General features: G+C 54.8%; 1 protein-coding gene across 1 annotated transcript in view; it reads left to right on the plus strand.

Moving 5' to 3' along the window:
* The window catches only part of KATNIP (katanin interacting protein), a 183,182-nt gene that overhangs the window by 140,800 nt on the left and 24,738 nt on the right, over positions 1 to 17,644 (plus strand). Inside the window, 3 exon segments of the mRNA XM_026515659.4 lie at positions 8,626 to 9,493; positions 15,345 to 16,073; positions 16,881 to 17,086. Of these exon segments, the coding sequence (XP_026371444.2) occupies positions 8,626 to 9,493; positions 15,345 to 16,073; positions 16,881 to 17,086 (1,803 nt within the window).

The raw sequence follows: 17,644 nt of genomic DNA on the forward strand, positions 1-17,644 counted from the left end.
GGGATTCAGGGCCAGACATCTCCCATGAGGAATGAGAGCGCAGATGCCGAACCAGGACAGAAGCTGAGGCCCGTGCACTGGGTTGCGTGGACTACAGCGGGACAAGGAGCTGGGCTGGACAGATGTCTGAGTAAGGGAGGGCTGCTCACCCACATGCAGATGCCGGTCTAGATAATCCCAGACTCCCTCAGGAGTGGGGCTCCCCCTCGCCTGCCTTCTGCCCACCTTGGCCAGTAGTGATTCAGTAACTGAACCTACTGATTGAAGTTCTCCATCCCAGGGCTAGTGTATCAATCAGGATTCTCTTGGTAGCAAAGGACAGAAAACCTGCTTAAAACTGGCATAAACACAAAAGGGAGTTTGTTGGCTCATGTAACAGGAGAGTATGGGGTGGCTGGCTTCAGGCATGGTAGGATCCAGGAGTTCACATGATGTCATCCAGAATCTGCCTCCCTCCTTCATGCCTCTCTACTTTCCTCTGTGTTGGCTTCCAAGGGGCGGCACCTAATGACATCAGACTCCTGATTTTAGTAGCCCTTGCAGAAAGAGATTGTCCTCATGAAAGCCCCGGGTCTAGGACCCAGCAGCCAGGCAACCTGGGGTGGGGCTCACATTATCCCTCTGAAGGGAGGTTGGGGGAAGGATGGATGCCCCGTGGAAAATTGAGGTGCTGTCTCCATGAGAAGGGAACATAGGAAATGATATCTAAACTAGGTATTTTTTCTTTTTCTCAAAGAACACAGAAGTCACATTCTGTCGAACTAATTCATTAGCTCCCAGATCTAAACCTTCCCCCAAGCTTAACTTCTGAAGCTTCCATCCTGGCCCCCAGACACTTGTCTTTGGCATTTCTGCCCAGCAAGGCACTGACACTCCAACCCCACCCACCCAAGCCCAGGCAAGTCTGCCCCAGCCTACAGCAGCATCTCACTCCCACCTCTGCGTCCTCCTCTCTTCCCCCTGCCCCTCACTGCCAGTCATCCCTAAGTCCTGCTATTTCCATTGCCAAAACCTGTCTCCTTCCAGACCCAGCTGCTCCTTCCCCCCCCTCCTGTCCGCTGACCCCCGAGCGGAACGCATCCCATCTCCCCGCTCCCCTCACTCAGCCGCTCGGCCCCCTGTCTCATCAGCAGAGGCTTATCGATCCCCCACACTCGGCTGTTGTGCTGGGACCAAGAATCAGACATGCTGTCTGCCCCTGCCAGCTCACACCCAGTCGGGGGGGGGGGAGGGGTCCAGGGGGATCAAAAGCAAACCATAGTTCAATGGGGCCAGTGCGGTGAAAGGGGGTGAGCCAGGGGACGAGCTGGGGACTTGGCAGCCACAGAGGACCTCCAGGGAGTGGCACCGTCCTGGTACATCATCCCGGTAACATCCTGGTAAGAAGGCCATGACAGGAGCTGTGCCCCCACCAACCAGAGGCGGCTCACAGACACATTTTCAGCCAGCTCACGTGGCATTTTGCAAAATTCTTTGAATTGCCAGCTTTTAAAAATTGGGAGGTTTTATGTGAAAATATGGTTTTTGACTTTTACTGAGAAACGAAGATCTGGCAACACCAGGCCACATCCACAGCTGGGAGCTTCGGGGGAGCTGAGTCACGGCACTGAAGTCCCCACCACTCCCACTAGTCTCCCTGACACAGTGACACATGGTTACACCCCATCGCCTCTCCCATGTGTGATGCTTGCCTAGAGCCCACGTATATGTGCATGCATGGGGGGGGGGACCTCCTCTGCTCCCAGACCCCCAAACTGGCCCCCTGCCTCTTCCACCCCTGTGCAACTTTTATCTCTCTCTGGTCCCCAGGAAACTGTTCTCTTTGCTATGCCTTTGCACCTGCTGTTCCCAGAACCCAGAATGCCTAGCCCGGCTTATTACAAACCCTGCCTTCAGGGACACTGCGGTCCTTCTCTCTTCGCACACAAGCGTCCCGCACACCCCTAGCCTGCCCCAGGCCCGTTCGGGTGGTCTCCAGCCATGCCCTTCCAGGCACCAAGTCCCATGCTTCCCTAGGTGTTCCTCAGTTTCCTGAGCCTCCTGTACCCCAAACTGGTGCCCCCTGGTCAAAGCCAGCCCGTGGGTATACCCCACTTGGTCCTCACAGTGTTGGACAGCTTGGGAATCACTTGACAATATTTGAAACTTGGCTTTTGATGAACTGGCAACATTCCCTGTGTGGCGTCCACCAGCTGGTGCTGAGTGGCCGGGGGCACCCTTTGGACTGGGGGGGAAGGAGTGTTCTCCCGCTCACCCCAGGCCCCACACCCCCCCACCACCACCACTGGGGCATTACAAGCATCTGAGTTTGTGACCCCTTAATATACAGACTGTCGTGAACTCCTTAAGATAAACTTTGCTTTCTTCTTTTGTATCCCACACAGGCCAGGACCCCGAAAGCCCCCCATGCGTTATGCATTAGATTGAACAAAATTGCAAGAATTGCATTCTGGGGCCTCAGCCCAGATCTAGGGGAGTCCTGGCCTAGGGACAGTGAGAGTGATTCTAGGCACCACCCTACGGGGCATGGGATTCCTCCTCTGCCCGGAACAGGGGGCTTGCCGCACCGGAGCCTTAGGGGAGCAGGGAGTCTCCGGGGCACGCTAGCCCTGAGCAGCTGGCTTGGCAGTGGACCGGGTACAAGTAGCTTACATGAGCTAGGCATATGCAAAGGGCTTCACATGTAGCAGCTTATTGATTCCACCCAGCGGTCCTAGAGATGGGTAGGCGTGATCAGCTCCATTCTACAGAGGGAGAAACTGAGGCACTGGACAGCAGAGCGGCTTGCTGGTGGTCACATGACCACCAGGCCGTCTGGGGCCCATCACACAGCCCTGCCTTTCAGTAGACACTGTGGTCACTGGAGAGCCGTGCCCTGTCAAGGCAGCGGTCACTGCCCCTCGGCACTGGCCCCGTGGTGCCAGATGGCCTGAATGTTCCAGAGAGACCAGAAAGCTCCCAATTTTTAGAAATTGTCAGCTAGTTTTGGAAATGTTAACTGCTCCGGGAGTCAGCGCAGCCCAGATTTAGCTGTAGGGCCGCCCATTAGTGCCCCGATCTGTCACATCCTGTTCGAGTCTATGGTCTTGCGTCTGTGGTGTTGGGAGGGCCAGAGTGCTTGGCCCAGAGCACAGCAGGTGGTAGGTGCTTGTCCCCTGTCACAGAGTCTCACCGTCTTCTTCTGACTTTCTACATCACAAAAGCGGTTTTCATTCTCTTCTTCCCCAGGGGCATGTAAAAGGCCATTAAGGTCTCCGCCCCATAAAACATTCAAGTTCAGGTGCTCCAGGAAGGCGCACAGTCAGTTCCCAGAGGTGGGCCTCAAGACAGGCAGGAATTAGGACGGGACTGTTCCCTGTCCTTGAAGATCTTACATCCAGGCCAGGACAGGCACCAGCTGGTAAGCCCAGCTCCCAGAGCCCAGGGGAGGACCCTCGATTCCACCAGAGGAAAGGAGGAGGGGGAGACAGGGAGGGCCAGGGGATTCCTGGAGGGCCGGGCCCCTGAGCCTGCATGGTGGCTCCTAGGCAGCCGCAGCTCAGTCCCCAAAGCCCCCCTCTCCCCAGTAAACCTGCTCTCAGGGGGAACCCCTCCCAATCAGCTCAAAGCCCCGGGTCATGACAGAACCTATGGAATGTGGGATGCCTTCAGTGTGACCCCCACGGTCTGTGCGTGAATGGGGTCCAGCCATTGCACAGCGGGGCCAACTCTAGTCGGGTGCCCAAGGGACGGTTTGCTTTCAAGGCCTCTGCCCGGCACTCAGCACTTAGGCCTGGCCAGTGCCTGCTGCAAACACTGTTCTCCGGGGTTGTCGGCTGCGCGAAAGGCAGGTGTTTGTCTCGGGGAGAGCGCTTGGTGAATGCAGATGCCCACACCTCTGCTTGGGTCGTTGTCATAACGGAGCTGCTCCACCATCAACCTTCGCCCAGCGGTGTGTGTGCTCATTGGAAGAGAGATGTCATTCGGCACCTGGGCCAAGGAGGAAAACGGCCTTGCAAAGTCGATTAAATGACACAGATTGAAATAATTAATATTGTATTAAAAATGCATGATAGCCTCAACATGGTGGGTTCTTGTCAACTGTAAAGAAGGGCAATTAAGTCGGGGTGTGAACAAGGAAAGATGCTCCCATTCACCACAAGCCAACCGAAGGGTTCCAAAGGGTCCTTTTGAAAACCCATGACAGGAGAGTGTCTCTGAAGGTTAAGGAGGTAGGAGGAGTTTCACCCTGGACTCCTCGGAAGCCAGGCCAGAGTGGGAAACAGGCGGGACTAAAGGCCTGCTTATTGGAAAGGAGGAAGCAGGCTGGTTCCTTAGAAGAGAGAACCTTCTCCCTGTATCCACACCCGAAGACACACCATATGCAGAACTTTACTGCGGGGATGCCGAGGAATCTGGACTTGCAAAATCCTGGAGCAGCCTCCTCCCCACCACACATGTGCATCTCACGTGGTTTCTAACCTCACCTCGAGGTGTGGTGATGGGCACGTCCGTACTTATGTAAATACGGAGGAAGAGTCTGGAAGGTCACGTGTGTGCACACCCCCCACCCAGGGGCCCAGAGCAATCACCTCCGGGGCTAAGGAGGGAGCCAGGATGGGGACAAGAGACAGCAGGTCCACAGGGACTTAGTGAAAACTAGAAATGGGGTCGGAGCTCCGCCCGGGGCAGGTGATTGTGGCCGTGGCCAGGCCTCAGAGTCTAGCTTGACCTAAAGGGAGATGCGGGTCAGATTGGCTCCCCGTGCACCAGCTGCACAGCCTCGGGGAAGGCTGAGACTCAGTGTCTTCATCTGTAAGATGGGCCCTAGTGCTCACCTTGCAGAGTGGCTCCAAGGCTGGGTGACATGATGCGGCGACCTTTTATTTTTTTTATACTTGGAATCCCCGGTGAAGTGACTACCATTTGTTCCCCAATGAGGGAGCCCCCTCTGGTGATCCTTGGGCAAAATCCGCGTACAGATTCGGCTTGTTTGGCCTGCAGAGGATTGGAAACTTTTCTCAGATTTAAGCACTGTCAGGTAGGGCCCAACCTCACGGCTCCCCACGCACCCCCCCCCACCACCATGCCCTGAGGTTCTATCCTAGCACATCTCTCTCCCACCTGCCTGGCCCCCGCCTCCACCTGCGTCCCTTCTTCTGTCCCCTGTCCGCCAGACTTCTTGGAGGGAGCTGGGTGGCAGACAGCTAGAGGTCAAGCAGTGCTCCAGGCTGTCCATGGAATGTAGACAAACACACTTCGGAAGCCAGACATCTCATGAGGAGAGCCAGGGTCCCCACCTCGTGACTGCGCCGGACCAGAAGGCCTCCCCACCACCCCATCACCTCTTGAAATGAGAGTGTTTCTGTCTCGCCAGATGTTTCCGTGGTGGAAATTGTGCAAAACGAGCCATTGACGCTGCCCGTGCTGTCCTTCTCGAATAGCTGTTTCCTGATTAATTCACAGCAATCACCCGCTCTGTGCTTCCGCCAAACAGAGAACACATCCATAGAAACATGTAAAAGAGAGCTTTGAGAATCGACTTTTCTGACGGTCGGCAAATAGTAGCCTGCCATCCCGCAATTGGATGATTGAAGTCGGGTTCCTGTGGTGTAACACGGGCTTGATGCTTCTCATTCGAAATTGCGACGGAAACCTCTGTGGCCATAACTTGGCGAACCAGAAATTTAGTTAGAGCTTACTCGCCTAGCAGCAGGAAGGCTAAGGGCAGGGAATAAGGAGAGGTGAATACCCCCGGGGTCTGAGAGTGCGTATCTCAAACATAGATCAGCAGCCAAAGTGAGGGGGACACCAACCAAGGGGTGAAAAAACAGGCTGCCATATTCCTGATGAGATTTGTTCTCGAGACACTGTCAGAGAACAGTGCCGTCCTGGAGAAGGCACCTGCGTTCATGCTCTTGCAGTTGCAAAGTCTGGGTTGAGTGTCAGGCATGTGCTGGGTACCTGCTGGGCCCTTGTACAAGGTTGGTAGGGCCTCCAGTATCTGGGGGCTGAAATTGGAGTGGGGGAGACAGGATCTAAGCTAAAAGCTGATCAGCAAGACCATTCCAGAGGGGGGAAGGACATTGAACAGGGCAATGGGAGAGAGAGGGGACCGGATGAGTCAGGGGCTCGAGAGAGGGTCAGGAAGATCTCTCAGAAGACAGGAAGGAGCCGACCTTGCAGGTATCTGGGGCGGAACACTCCAGCCAAGTGCACAGGTCCCAGGGTGGCCATGAGCTTTGAAGGATCTCAGAGCAGCGACCAGAGTGGGGAGTGGGGGCAGGAGGTGGAATGTGATAGGAGCTGGGGTCAGAGATGTCAGCAAGGGCCAGATCACATAGGTCTCACTGGCCACTGAAGGGAGCTGGAATTTATTCTCAGTGTCATGGGAAACTGCTGGGTGGTTTTAAGCAGGGGGCTGCCATGAGCTGATACACTTTAAAAAAAAAAAAAAGACTGGCTGCTGTGTAGACAATAAAGTGTGTTCGTGTTGGGCAAAAGCACAGTGACAGCACAGAGAGGAAGCAGAGGCCATTAGGAGGCTCTGGTCATTGTCTCGGGGAGACATGGGGGTCCCCTGGGGCTGATGGCAGCAGCACATTCAGGGACAAGGGGTCAGAGATTCAGGAGGGGTTTTGGAAGTCGCCCCTGGGGACTCTGGCAGATGGGATTGGTAAGTGAGAGAACAAGAGGAATCAAGAGGACTCCCAGGTTGGGGCATCCAGTTGAATGGTGGGACCCATTTTTAAGATGGGCAAAGACCAGGTTTGAAAAAAGTAGATCAAGAATTCGGTTTGGGAAGGGGCATCTGGGTGGCGCAGTCGGCTAAGCGTCCGACTCTTGATTTCGGCTCAGGTCATGGTCTCAGGGTCCTGGGATCAAGCCCCGCGTCTGGCTCCATGCTCAGTGGGGAGTCTGCTTGAGATTCTTTCTCTCCTTCTCCCCCTGCCCGTCCCCCTGCTCGCATGCTCTCTCTCTCTGTCTCTCTCTCTCAAATAAATAAATAAATCTTTTTTTAAAAGATTTTTTAAGGGGCGCCTGGGTGGCACAGCGGTTAAGCGTCTGCCTTCGGCTCAGGGCGTGATCCTGGCGTTACGGGATAAAGCCCCACATCAGGCTCCTCCACTATGAGCCTGCTTCTTCCTCTCCCACTCCCCCTGCTTGTGTTCCCTCTCTCACTGGCTGTCTCTATCTCTGTCAAATAAATAAATAAAATCTTAAAAAAAAAAAAGATTTTTTAAAAGATCCGCGTGCCTGTGGATGGGAGAAGCAGGGAGGGTGGGATTACCAAGGGTACCAGGACACTCTGGGGGCAACGGATGTGCTCATTAGCTTGGTTATGGAGATGATACACCATTGTGTATTTATAGGTTAAAACTTACCAAGTTGTACACTTTAAATACGCACGGCTTACTGTATGAAGTTCGGGTTCTATTTCTCAATAAAGCTGTTTTCAAAGAGTTTTGCTGTAAAGGGGAATGGATGAACAGGGCAGTGGCAGGAGGAGGTGTGCTGATCTTTTAAGCATGAACAAGGAAGCATTCAATGCCTGCGTAGGCGGCACAAGTATGGGGAGGGGGAGACGGGAAGGCTAAGCCAGGCGTCCTGTCGTGAAGGTTACCGTATGTTTGTCATGCCCAGGACTTCGAAATTCATCCCATCGGCCTGAGGTTCTCCACCTTCCATGTGCCAAAGAACCATCCAGAGAACCTGATGTAAATACAGCACCACACCACCTCCCCTCGGCCCCCCTCCGATCGCAGCTGAGGTGACACAGTCCCTGGGTATGGTGACAGGGCACCGCCTCAAGGGCTCCCAGGTTTCTCTGCCTTTCGAAAGCCACCAGCGCCCTCAGCTTGTGTGGTGGGGAGTCAGTGCTTCCAGGGGCAACCTTCAACTGCAGGGAAGGGGGTCAGTAGATAAACACCCCAGCCTCCCGCCTTGGGAGGGGCACTTCTGAGGTGTGTTCTGTGGGTTCCTGCAAGTGCCCCAGAGGGATGGAGCCCCATTTGCCTATAGCAGGGACCAGCTCAAAAACTGTTGGGGGCTTTTCTCCTGCCCTATCTTACTCTCCCTACTCCTTCTTGGGAACAGCTTCCAAATAAGCCACCTGTACTCAACCCTTGCCTCAGGCTCTGCTTTCAGGGCACCCAAAATAGGACACACATGGAATCAGGGGCTCTGCATTTCACGTGCACATCAGGCTTTCCTGATGCAGAGGTCCCAGGAACCATGCATTAAAGAACAGACGGTGAAGAACAAGGAGCATTTCACAAAGGGGAGTGACTGGGCCAGCTTTGCTCTTGTAGAGAGTGAACTCTGGCAATGTGAAGTTGAGGTTGAAGGAAGCAAGAGACAGGAAGCAGGCAGACCAATTAGCAGGCTGTTACCAGTGTCCCAGCAGGGAGTAACGGTGCGGAGGCAGCAATCGGGCTCTTTGTGAGTGTCCTTTGATTTAGAGAGTACGGAAAGGTTCACACAAAAATGACACTAGCCTTATTTAACATCCCGGATGCTATAGTTATTTTTTTAAAGCTTGCATTTCTAGCATCCCCCATGTTTCTTTTTGATCTCCTACTTCCAAACTTCGATACGTTAGCCCGATGCCACGCAGCTTCATTTTGTTAAATCTTGTGTTTTCAGGATCTTGACATCGGTGCCAAGAATGTGAAGCTTTACGTCAATAAAAACCTCATCTTTGATGGCACGTTAGACAAAGGAGGTGGAGAGGCCCCCGCTGACCGGAGCATCCTGGTGGGCCTCAAACAGGAGCAGGATGAGAGCAGGGGAAGGGCCCTGGGTGCCCCCTCGGGAGAAAGCCGAGAGGCCTGCAAGGTGGCTGGCACAGATGGGGAGCTCTCTCCACCAGCTGGAGCAGTAGTGGATGTGAAGGTTTCTTCCCAAGGAACGTTACTTGGCGGAAAGATGAATCCTCCCGACTGCACGAAGGACAGCTTGTCCAAGTTAGATGAAGACGCAAGCTGTTCGGCAGCCCCAGCCTTGACGGGTGGCGTGCCGGGGGCTCCCCCCCTCTGCCCGCCTGTGGAATGCCCTCCCCTTGACCCAGAGCTCTCACTGGCCCAACAGCTGGAAAACCTCATGGGCAGAAAGGTCTCCGAGCCACCAGCGAAAACCCCATCATGGTTGCAACCTTCGGCCACCGGGAAAGGCAGGAAGCAGGGAGGCAGGAAGCCGAAACCCCTCTGGCTGAGTCCTGAGAAGCCGCTGGACTGGGAAGGCAGACTTGCATCAGACGCCAGCCCTGACACTGTGGGGGAGGCTCCTAGAGAGGCGGATGTCAGGGATAAAGGCCCCAGGCGTGAGCCAGGGCGGCCGAGCAGCTGGAATGTCATCGCTGGGGAGAGAGCCCAGAAGGTGACCCCCAAAGTCTGTGATGACTTTGACATCTTCAACCAGCCCTCCAACAGGGAGCACCCTGCTAGTGGGAGGAGGGGCCCGAGGAAGGACACCCTCATCAGCAGTCACAGCGATGGCCCGCCGACTGGCAAAGGTAAGTGCGAGGAGCCGTCTGACGTGGGTGCTGTCGTCCTGGCCGAGCGCGGGCTGCTGATTGGCATGATACCATTTGGCTCCGTGGACCTCTGTTTCCTCATCTGCAAAGCAGGGGGCTTCTTCTCAATTCACTGTCTCAGGGGCCATAGAGGTGATAGGCATGAGTGGAATGGGAAGACATTCTGCACATTAAATTCCTCGATATATTTGTCATTGCCACCGAGTTACAGCTCCTTTGCCCATTTTTCTTGCCATGAGGCTTTTCCAATCTAGGCTTTGTTATTCTGCCTCTGATGGAGACATTGGTCTCTAATGACTTCCCTTTATTCTTAACCGTACCATCAGAAAAATAACCAAGCGTGTTGAGAAGTAGCACTTGGCACTTGCCTGGGTGGGGGAAGTACTATAAGGAGTGGTGAGGACTGTGGCACTGGAGAGGGCCAGCCCATCTAAAACGGGCAGCTGCTACTCCACTCGAAATGCTTTCTGGCATTCAGCAATGCAAGGCCCATGTACCAGGTCTCCCTTCTCCTTTTATAAAGAGAAATCAGAAGTGTAGAATATTCTTCAGTATGGGCAATGGATTGAGATTATTTTTAAACCACTATGTGGGTCAAAAAAAAAAAATCTGCTGGGAGGACTCACCTGGTGCGTTAACTTTGCAGTAGATTATATCTGAGGAATCTGAAAGGCTGGGTCTCTAAATATTTGCACTCAGATTTGGCTCCTGGGAAGGTGCGCTGCCTAACAGCTAGGCCTCAGACCATTTGAATCCAGCCTCTGCTACTTCTAGGCTGGGACTTACAGAGCTGGGCACATCTACTTTCTGAGCCTCGGCGTCCTCATCTGTAAAATGGGAACAAACCGCCTCCCCCTCCTCGGTGTTGAGGAATGAATAAGATGATGGTGTCACTTAGTAACTAGAGCCTGGCATGTGGGAAGTGCCCCACTAGCACCAGATCCTGGGTCCTCTGCATGGCGTTCCGCCCCACCCCGCACCCCGCAGGAGCACGAGCGCTAGAGTCAAGCCGCCTGGGCGTGTATCCTGGTTCCCCACCCCCAACCCACCCCACAGGCAAGTCCCGACACCCCTCCGAGCCTCAGTTCCCTCGTCTGTGAAATGACGCCAACCATACCCATCTCCTGGGAGGATGAGATGAGGGTCTGCGTGTGGTGCAGCGTTTGGCACAGTGCCGGCGGCAGGCGTCGGCCGCTGCTGTTCATCGTCCCTCCCCCACCCCTGTGGTTCCCCTCCCCCCATCCTGGTGAATCTGTATGAGAAGCCAGTGTGTCTGTTCCCTAGGGAATCGGGTCAGCCTCTGTTCTGTTACCATCTCGTCCAGGCACATTACTCAAATGATTTCCTTCTCGGGGCGCCTGGGTGGCTCAGTCGTTAAGCGTCTGCCTTCTGCTCAGGGCGTGATCCCGGCGTTCTGGGATCGAGCCCCACGTCAGGCTCCTCTGCTGGGAGCCTGCTTCTTCCTCTCCCGCTCCCCCTGCTTGTGTTCCCTCTCTTGCTGGCTGTCTCTATCTCTGTCAAATAAATAAAATCTTAAAAAAAAAAAAAATGATTTCCTTCTCACACCAGCCCCATTTGACAGACAAAATGTGAGGTTTAAAGAACTTTCCTCAGCTCACACGGCCAGAAGGGGTTAGAGCAGGATCTGAACCCAGGCCATCCTGCTCCAGCATCCACGCATCCAACTACTCACCCTATGGCAGCCCATTTCCGCAGCTGCCCGACCGGGGAGAGCCAGGCGATCCGGAGCCTCCCTGGTAAACAGACCCACAGAACCTCTGGGAGCTCTGGGGTGATGGGTGTTATTCTAACTTGTCCACATTCAGAAGATTTGGTCTCATTTTAATTTCTTTCCAGGCATTTCACTGCTTGGCTTAATGACACATTGAGAACCGAGCCCTGGAGATTTAATGCTTGTTAAGCCAGTCATGCTAGAAAGGAAAGTTGCTTAGAAATTTTAAATTACCCATTACATAGAGCCAAATCCCACAGCCATGCCCTTCAGGAAAGGCGCCGGCCGAGCCCTCCAACGATGCTTGTAGAATGAATGACTGCCTGAGTTCTTCCCTGGGGCTAGAGTCGTGTTGTCACCGAAGGATAGAGCCCGGAAATCCTTTTGTCCACCAGAGCATCTCATTGTAATGTCATCTGCATTTTGGAAGCGTCTGCATCAGGGGTCCATTGGCTAGAGGTGAATAAAATTGCACCTGCCCAATTTGATCACAGGACCTCCAGAAAGTGTGGCTGCCCATCACCTAAAATTGGAAGGAGGAAGCAGATAGCCAGGGGGCACCCAGGAGATTTTTGCCCCCTGACTTGCCACGGCTGCTGGGCCCTGCCTCTGCCACCTTCCCTCACTCCTCCTCATGAGATCAGCTTTCTCTGCTCTGTGCACAGGGCAGGAGATGCCCCGAAGCCCAAGAGTGACAGTTGCCCAGCTCTCGCTCCCAAAGTCTCAGGGGAGGCACTGATTGGCAGACGTGGGTCAGGTGTCCACCCCTTGTCCAATCAGCTGCGGCTGGAGGGCTTTTCACCTTGAACACACATGGCTCTGTTGTGTCTCCCCACGTTCATTCTCGTTTCCCGTTTTAGGAACGATTAGCATATACCTCACAGTGGTGCTGTTGATTTTTACAAGCCTGAGTTTTGAACTTCATAGCTCCTGTTTACCTCCACCAAGGGGTAGTTTTAAATCATCAATCCCGTCATCTCATACTGGTACCTCTCCCAACTGTGTCGACTGCAGGTTAAAGCAGCCGCTTTCTCGTGTCCATTCCAAGCTGTGGGTAGGAATGTTGACACAGACAAGACAAAGCCCAGATCGCTGCAGCTCCCCCACTCCCAGGGACTAATGAGTGGTGTGTTCTCCTGCAGACAGAGGGAAACGTGGGCTCTCAGCCTGCTGTCACATCCGAGAGATCCAGGAGAAAGCCTGCACCTCTCCGCTTTCAAAACCCCGAGTATACATCTCGGGGAGAATAAATCAGAAAGCAGGTGCGGAATGAGAGCAGAGTCCTGCCTTTCCTGCCCACCCAGGCCGAGACACACAGGCTGAGTCCCTGACACATGACGTCTGTTCGCTCTCCTCGGCTCACTTGCAGACCAACCCAGGCCGTTCATTTCAGTCAGTGGAAATCAAATCCCAATAAACTGATGTCATGACGATCCATATGGGAAGTTCCTTCTGCCAGATGTTAAGCCTCACGCCGGGAGGAAAGGAAGGAACTCCTGGGGTCTTTTTTAATGGCAGACGAGAAGGAGGGGAGGGGAGAGGACAGGTGTACCAGAGCTGACAGGTGGTGGGGGGAGTCCCTCCGCTCCCGGGCCTGAACCCAGGTGTTGCGTCATGGTGATGCCAGCCATCCATCCCTGGGCCGGCAAATGTGGACTGAGCACTTCTGTGCACCACGTCCTATGCCAGGCACTGGGACACAGAAGGGAGCAGGGCAAAGAAGTCCTCCCCAAGGAGGGAGGGAGCCAAGAAGGGCTGGCACGCGGAGATCTGGGAGAAGAGCATAACTGACAGAGGGCACAGCTGGGCTAGGCAGGAAGAGACTTGTGTCCGTGGAACAGAAACACCGTGGAGCTGATCATTAGGGCGAAGGTGTGAGGTGAGGTTAGAGAAGCCAGAGGGGCCACCCGAGGGCCCGGGGCAGGGAGCGGGGGCATGGCGAGGAGTTAAGATGTTCTTCATGCCCAGCTGATGGAGATAGTATGCCAGTTGGAGGAGTTGGTGACAAATTCCCTTTCAGGCACACAGTGGATATGTCTGGACCTTTGGAGGGGTCCTTGGAACCGCAAGGTGGTGGCTAGGGGAGAGAAGCCAGAACTTGACCTAGAAAATTGAGCAGTGCCTGCCTGGCAACCAGGAGCTGGCAGGGTGAGGTCAGAGAGGGAGGGCAATGTTGAGAAAGGACCGGATGGGGTCAGGCAGAAGCTCAGGGTAGGGCCCCAGCATGGGGAGGCGGGCAGCAGGAGCAGTGGAGAGCCCAGAAGTGCAAATGCTCCTGAGCCGGCAGAGGAGGGACTGTCTGGTGGAAGAGCTTCGCCGGGGATGTCAAGCACAAGGACCGAGAAAGGATTGGGTACTCAGAGTCATTGTGTACTCCCAGAAAGTCAGCTCCGTGGAGGGTTGTGGGAATGAGAGGACTCATATGAAGGCAAGGGATGGAAAGCCACCAGGGGTTTGACTTCAGGCATGGCTGCATCCAGGGGCTCAGATGACATCATCGGGACTCTCTCCATCTCTTGGCTCTCATTCCCTGTGTTGGCTTCATTGTCAGGCAGGCTCCACCCACAGTGTAGCCAACTGGCCACCGGCACTGCACACCCACATCCAACATCCTGCCACCAAGGGGCACCAGTCTAAAGAGAGCCCCTCTCTCTCTGTAGTTCCTGTCCCAGCCTGGAAGCACGCTGTCAGCATTTGTCTAATCTGGATGGTCTGATGGTGGGGGGATCCCGAAAGGAAGATCAGGAGAAGGGCAGGTGGGGCTTGGGGGGGCCAAACCAGTAACTCTGCAAAGGGGGCCCCGGTTACAGGGGTTGAGGGAGGGTGGGAGTGAGAGGGGCGCAGGGGCTGCAGCCAAGGGAAGGAGAAAATCAGGCGGCAGTTGGAGGAAGCCACGAGATCAGGTCCGGCTTCCTTTTTCTTTCCGATAGGAGAGATTTATATGTGTCTGCAGGCGGAGAGAGGGCAAGGTGCCAGTGGGGAAGGGGTGATGGAGGGTTCTGGAGAGAGAGGATAATTGATGGAGCCAGGCACCCTAGGAGACAGGCAGAAAATAGAGTGCAGGGCACAGTCCGATATGAAAGGAGGAAAAACAGAACGTCCGTGTCATCAGTTGCTGTTTTTCCAGAATGACACCCTTACGTGGCAGTTAGTGAGGACAGGCTGCTGTGGGGGCACATGCCGGGGCTTTTCTATTCTACAGGGAGGAGAGTGTGGCCTTCAGAGCCGACCCTCTGAGGGCCAGGCCCACGCTGTCCATGTGCTGGGGACACAGGCTTCTGTTCTCCAAGCCAGCCTAGCCACACATAGGAGTACATTCCTTACCTGTATTGTTGGCATTCCTCATAGCACTTTTTCCTGATTATAAAATTAATACATCTGGGGAACTTAGAAGATCGGGTGATCAAGAGGAAGCTGGAAGTCCTTCCTCCTAACCACCCAGGAAGGAGCATGCTAACACGTTGGTTCACACCGCCCATACCCGGGTTTGCTGCAGCCAAAAGAGCGTAGCTGGCTTTTTTCCCATCTAACATTCACGAGCCTTCCACCTGCCATCAGGCAGTCTTTAAAACCACCGTCAGAGTCACGTGATGTGACAGCCTCAGAGCTGCCCCTCTGGATGCTGACTCAGGCGTTGCCCCCCCATCCCCCCACCCCCGCCCATCGTGTGTCTCTGACGTGCAGAATGGCTTCTCGCAGAGGTTCTCACACAACGAAAGGTCTGCCCTTGACTTGCATGGGGGGGGGGTCTCCCTCTTAGAAAATCCCAAGTGTATTGAAAACTTCTTCGCTTTTTGCAAAACAACCAGATTCTAGACTTGGGTAACCATAATCGATTTTTTACCGACCTGAATATTGTGTGATGGGGGCCCCGACTGTCCCCATGCGGGGCAAGGGATGAACATCCCGGTCCACCTGTCAAAGGCCCACAGGGCCTCCAGGCATTGAGAGAGAGCCAAGAGCAACCGCCCTGATTTTTTGAATGTCCCCCGGAGGGCGACCCCACCTAGCCGAGAGCCCCCGTTGAGACCATCCGTAGAGGTCCCCACTCGCACACATGCCGCTAATGGGGCTCACCTCCCCCCCGTGTTCTTGCAGAAGACACCCGGCCCACCAAGACGCCGCCGCGGCCCCGGTGGTGCAGTGAGAAGGAGCACGCGCTGCACGAGTCCTGGGACTCCCTCAGCGCCTTTGACCGCTCCCACCGCGGACGCATCTCCAACGTGGAGCTGCAGGGCGACATCCTGGACGAGTTCCTCCAACAGCAGCAGAAGGGCAGCCGCCACAGCAACCAGCTGCCCCCCGGGAAGGAGGAGAAGCCGGAGCCAAGGAGAGGGCCGGAGGACAGCTCCGCAGACACGGATGACGGGAGCGACTTTGAAATCCCCGTCTTGCCTTATGGACAGCGCCTGGTCATCGACATCAAGTCGACGTGGGGGGACAGGCACTATGTCGGCCTTAACGGAATAGAAATATTCAGTTCAGAGGGGGAGCCGGTGCAGATCGCGAACATTCACGCGGACCCCCCGGACATCAATGTTTTACCAGCCTACGGGAAAGACCCCCGCGTGGTCACCAACCTCATCGATGGGGTGAACAGGACCCAGGACGACATGCACGTCTGGCTGGCCCCTTTCACGCTGGGCAAGCCCCACTCCATCTCCATAGATTTCGTGCACCCTTGCCAAGTCGCCCTGATCCGAATTTGGAACTACAATAAATCTCGGATACATTCCTTCCGTGGCGTGAAGGACATCACCATGCTGTTAGACGCACAGTGCATCTTTAAAGGAGAGATCGCCAAGGCCTCGGGGACCCTGACAGGAGGTAGAGTATGTCTGTAAGAACGTTCTGGAAGCCCCTACCTGCTACCCGCTGAGGCTCTGAGGAAAAACTAAAGGCCCTGGCTAGCCAGTGACAGATGGGTCTCTCCTCTTCCTGGGCCTGGCTCACTCCTCGCTTTTTGCAGCATGCGGGTGGGAGAGCTGACCTCGTTTACACTCCTCCCCCGGGCACCAGCCTTACTCAGCTTCCCTAGCGCCTGAGTCAGAGAAGGGGGAATTCTTCTGCGAGTGAGCTATTGAGGGGGCGCTCCCAGGAGAACCTGTGGTGCAAGGAGGGAGACAGGATAGGAATGGGGAGACGCCAGGCAAGGATAGCGGTTGGGGGAGGCCGAGTCTCAGCCTGATCCGCAAGGGGTCTGGAGGAGAAATTGCGGGATCCGTCCTGCCTCAAGGCAGAGCAGCAGGGCTCCCCGGGTTGGGGGTGTAACTCCCACGCCCTTCCAGGCAAGCCTCCAGCCCCCAAAAAGGGGTCAGCAGGCCCCTGGGTGAGGCCCCAACAGCATCTGCTAAGGTACCTCCCCCACACCTAAGAAGCGGTTCGTTTCCTGACGGATCGCGATGACTGTCATTAGGTTAGATCCCTTCGTTAGGTCTAAGTGGCTCCCGGGCCATGTGAATTTCACTTGCAAATGTGTGAGTAATCACAAGGAAGGCTTCCTAACACAAATCAGGAGCTGTCGGTGGGTGGGGGTTTTATAGCACAGAGGTGGATGGGTCTGGGTTCCTGCTCTCCACGCCATGGGGGTTTGGAGCCAGCTGACACTTCCTGTCTCCGTGGTATCCCACCCAGCCCCAGAGCACTTTGGAGACACCATCTTATTCACGACTGACGATGACATTTTGGAGGCCATATTCTGCTCTGATGAGACCTTTGACGTGGACGTGGAGAGCCCCTACACCCTGCAGAACGAGGAGACGCGAAGGAGGCCGAGCACCGCCGGCAGCGATGGGGAGGACAGGCCCTACACCCAGGCCGGCCCCTGGGCTGAGGACCGGGTAGGACTGGCGGGGAGGGGAGCCCCCTGGAGAGATTTCTCCTCCTGGCTCCGAGTGGAGCAGGAGGAATAAAGATGGATAGCCTTTAAGCTGTTGGTGCTACTGTGTTGACATTTCCCATTTTTCTACTTCATTTTTTGGTCCTCTGTGTCATATTTCATTCTCTAATTATGTTTTATTTTTTTATTTTTTTTTTAAGCAAAGTGAAGAAAGTATTCAAATTTTAATCAAAGCTAGGAGAAATCAGTTCTGCGTTGTCTCTGTGATTTAGGGGTTGGCAGTCTCGGGGGGGTCTTTGCTTTGGGTTGTGTTTTGATCACTCACTGTTGTTTTTGATGGAAAGGACTAGAAATGCTTTTAATAGGCAGGCTGAGAATTAAAGTAATGATCGTCTCAGCCATCCGTTCCTGCACACGTGTGGCAATCCACCAGCACCGTGTTACCACGTGACCCACCCTTGCAGGTAGAGATCATCAGTATCCCCATGTAGGAAACCAAGGCTCAGACAGGTTAAGTGACTTGCCCAAGGACACACAGCAGGACAGTAACCAGGCTAGA

This window comes from Ursus arctos, unplaced genomic scaffold (genome assembly GCF_023065955.2).
Source record: "Ursus arctos isolate Adak ecotype North America unplaced genomic scaffold, UrsArc2.0 scaffold_2, whole genome shotgun sequence".
Taxonomy (NCBI): Eukaryota; Metazoa; Chordata; class Mammalia; order Carnivora; family Ursidae; genus Ursus; species Ursus arctos.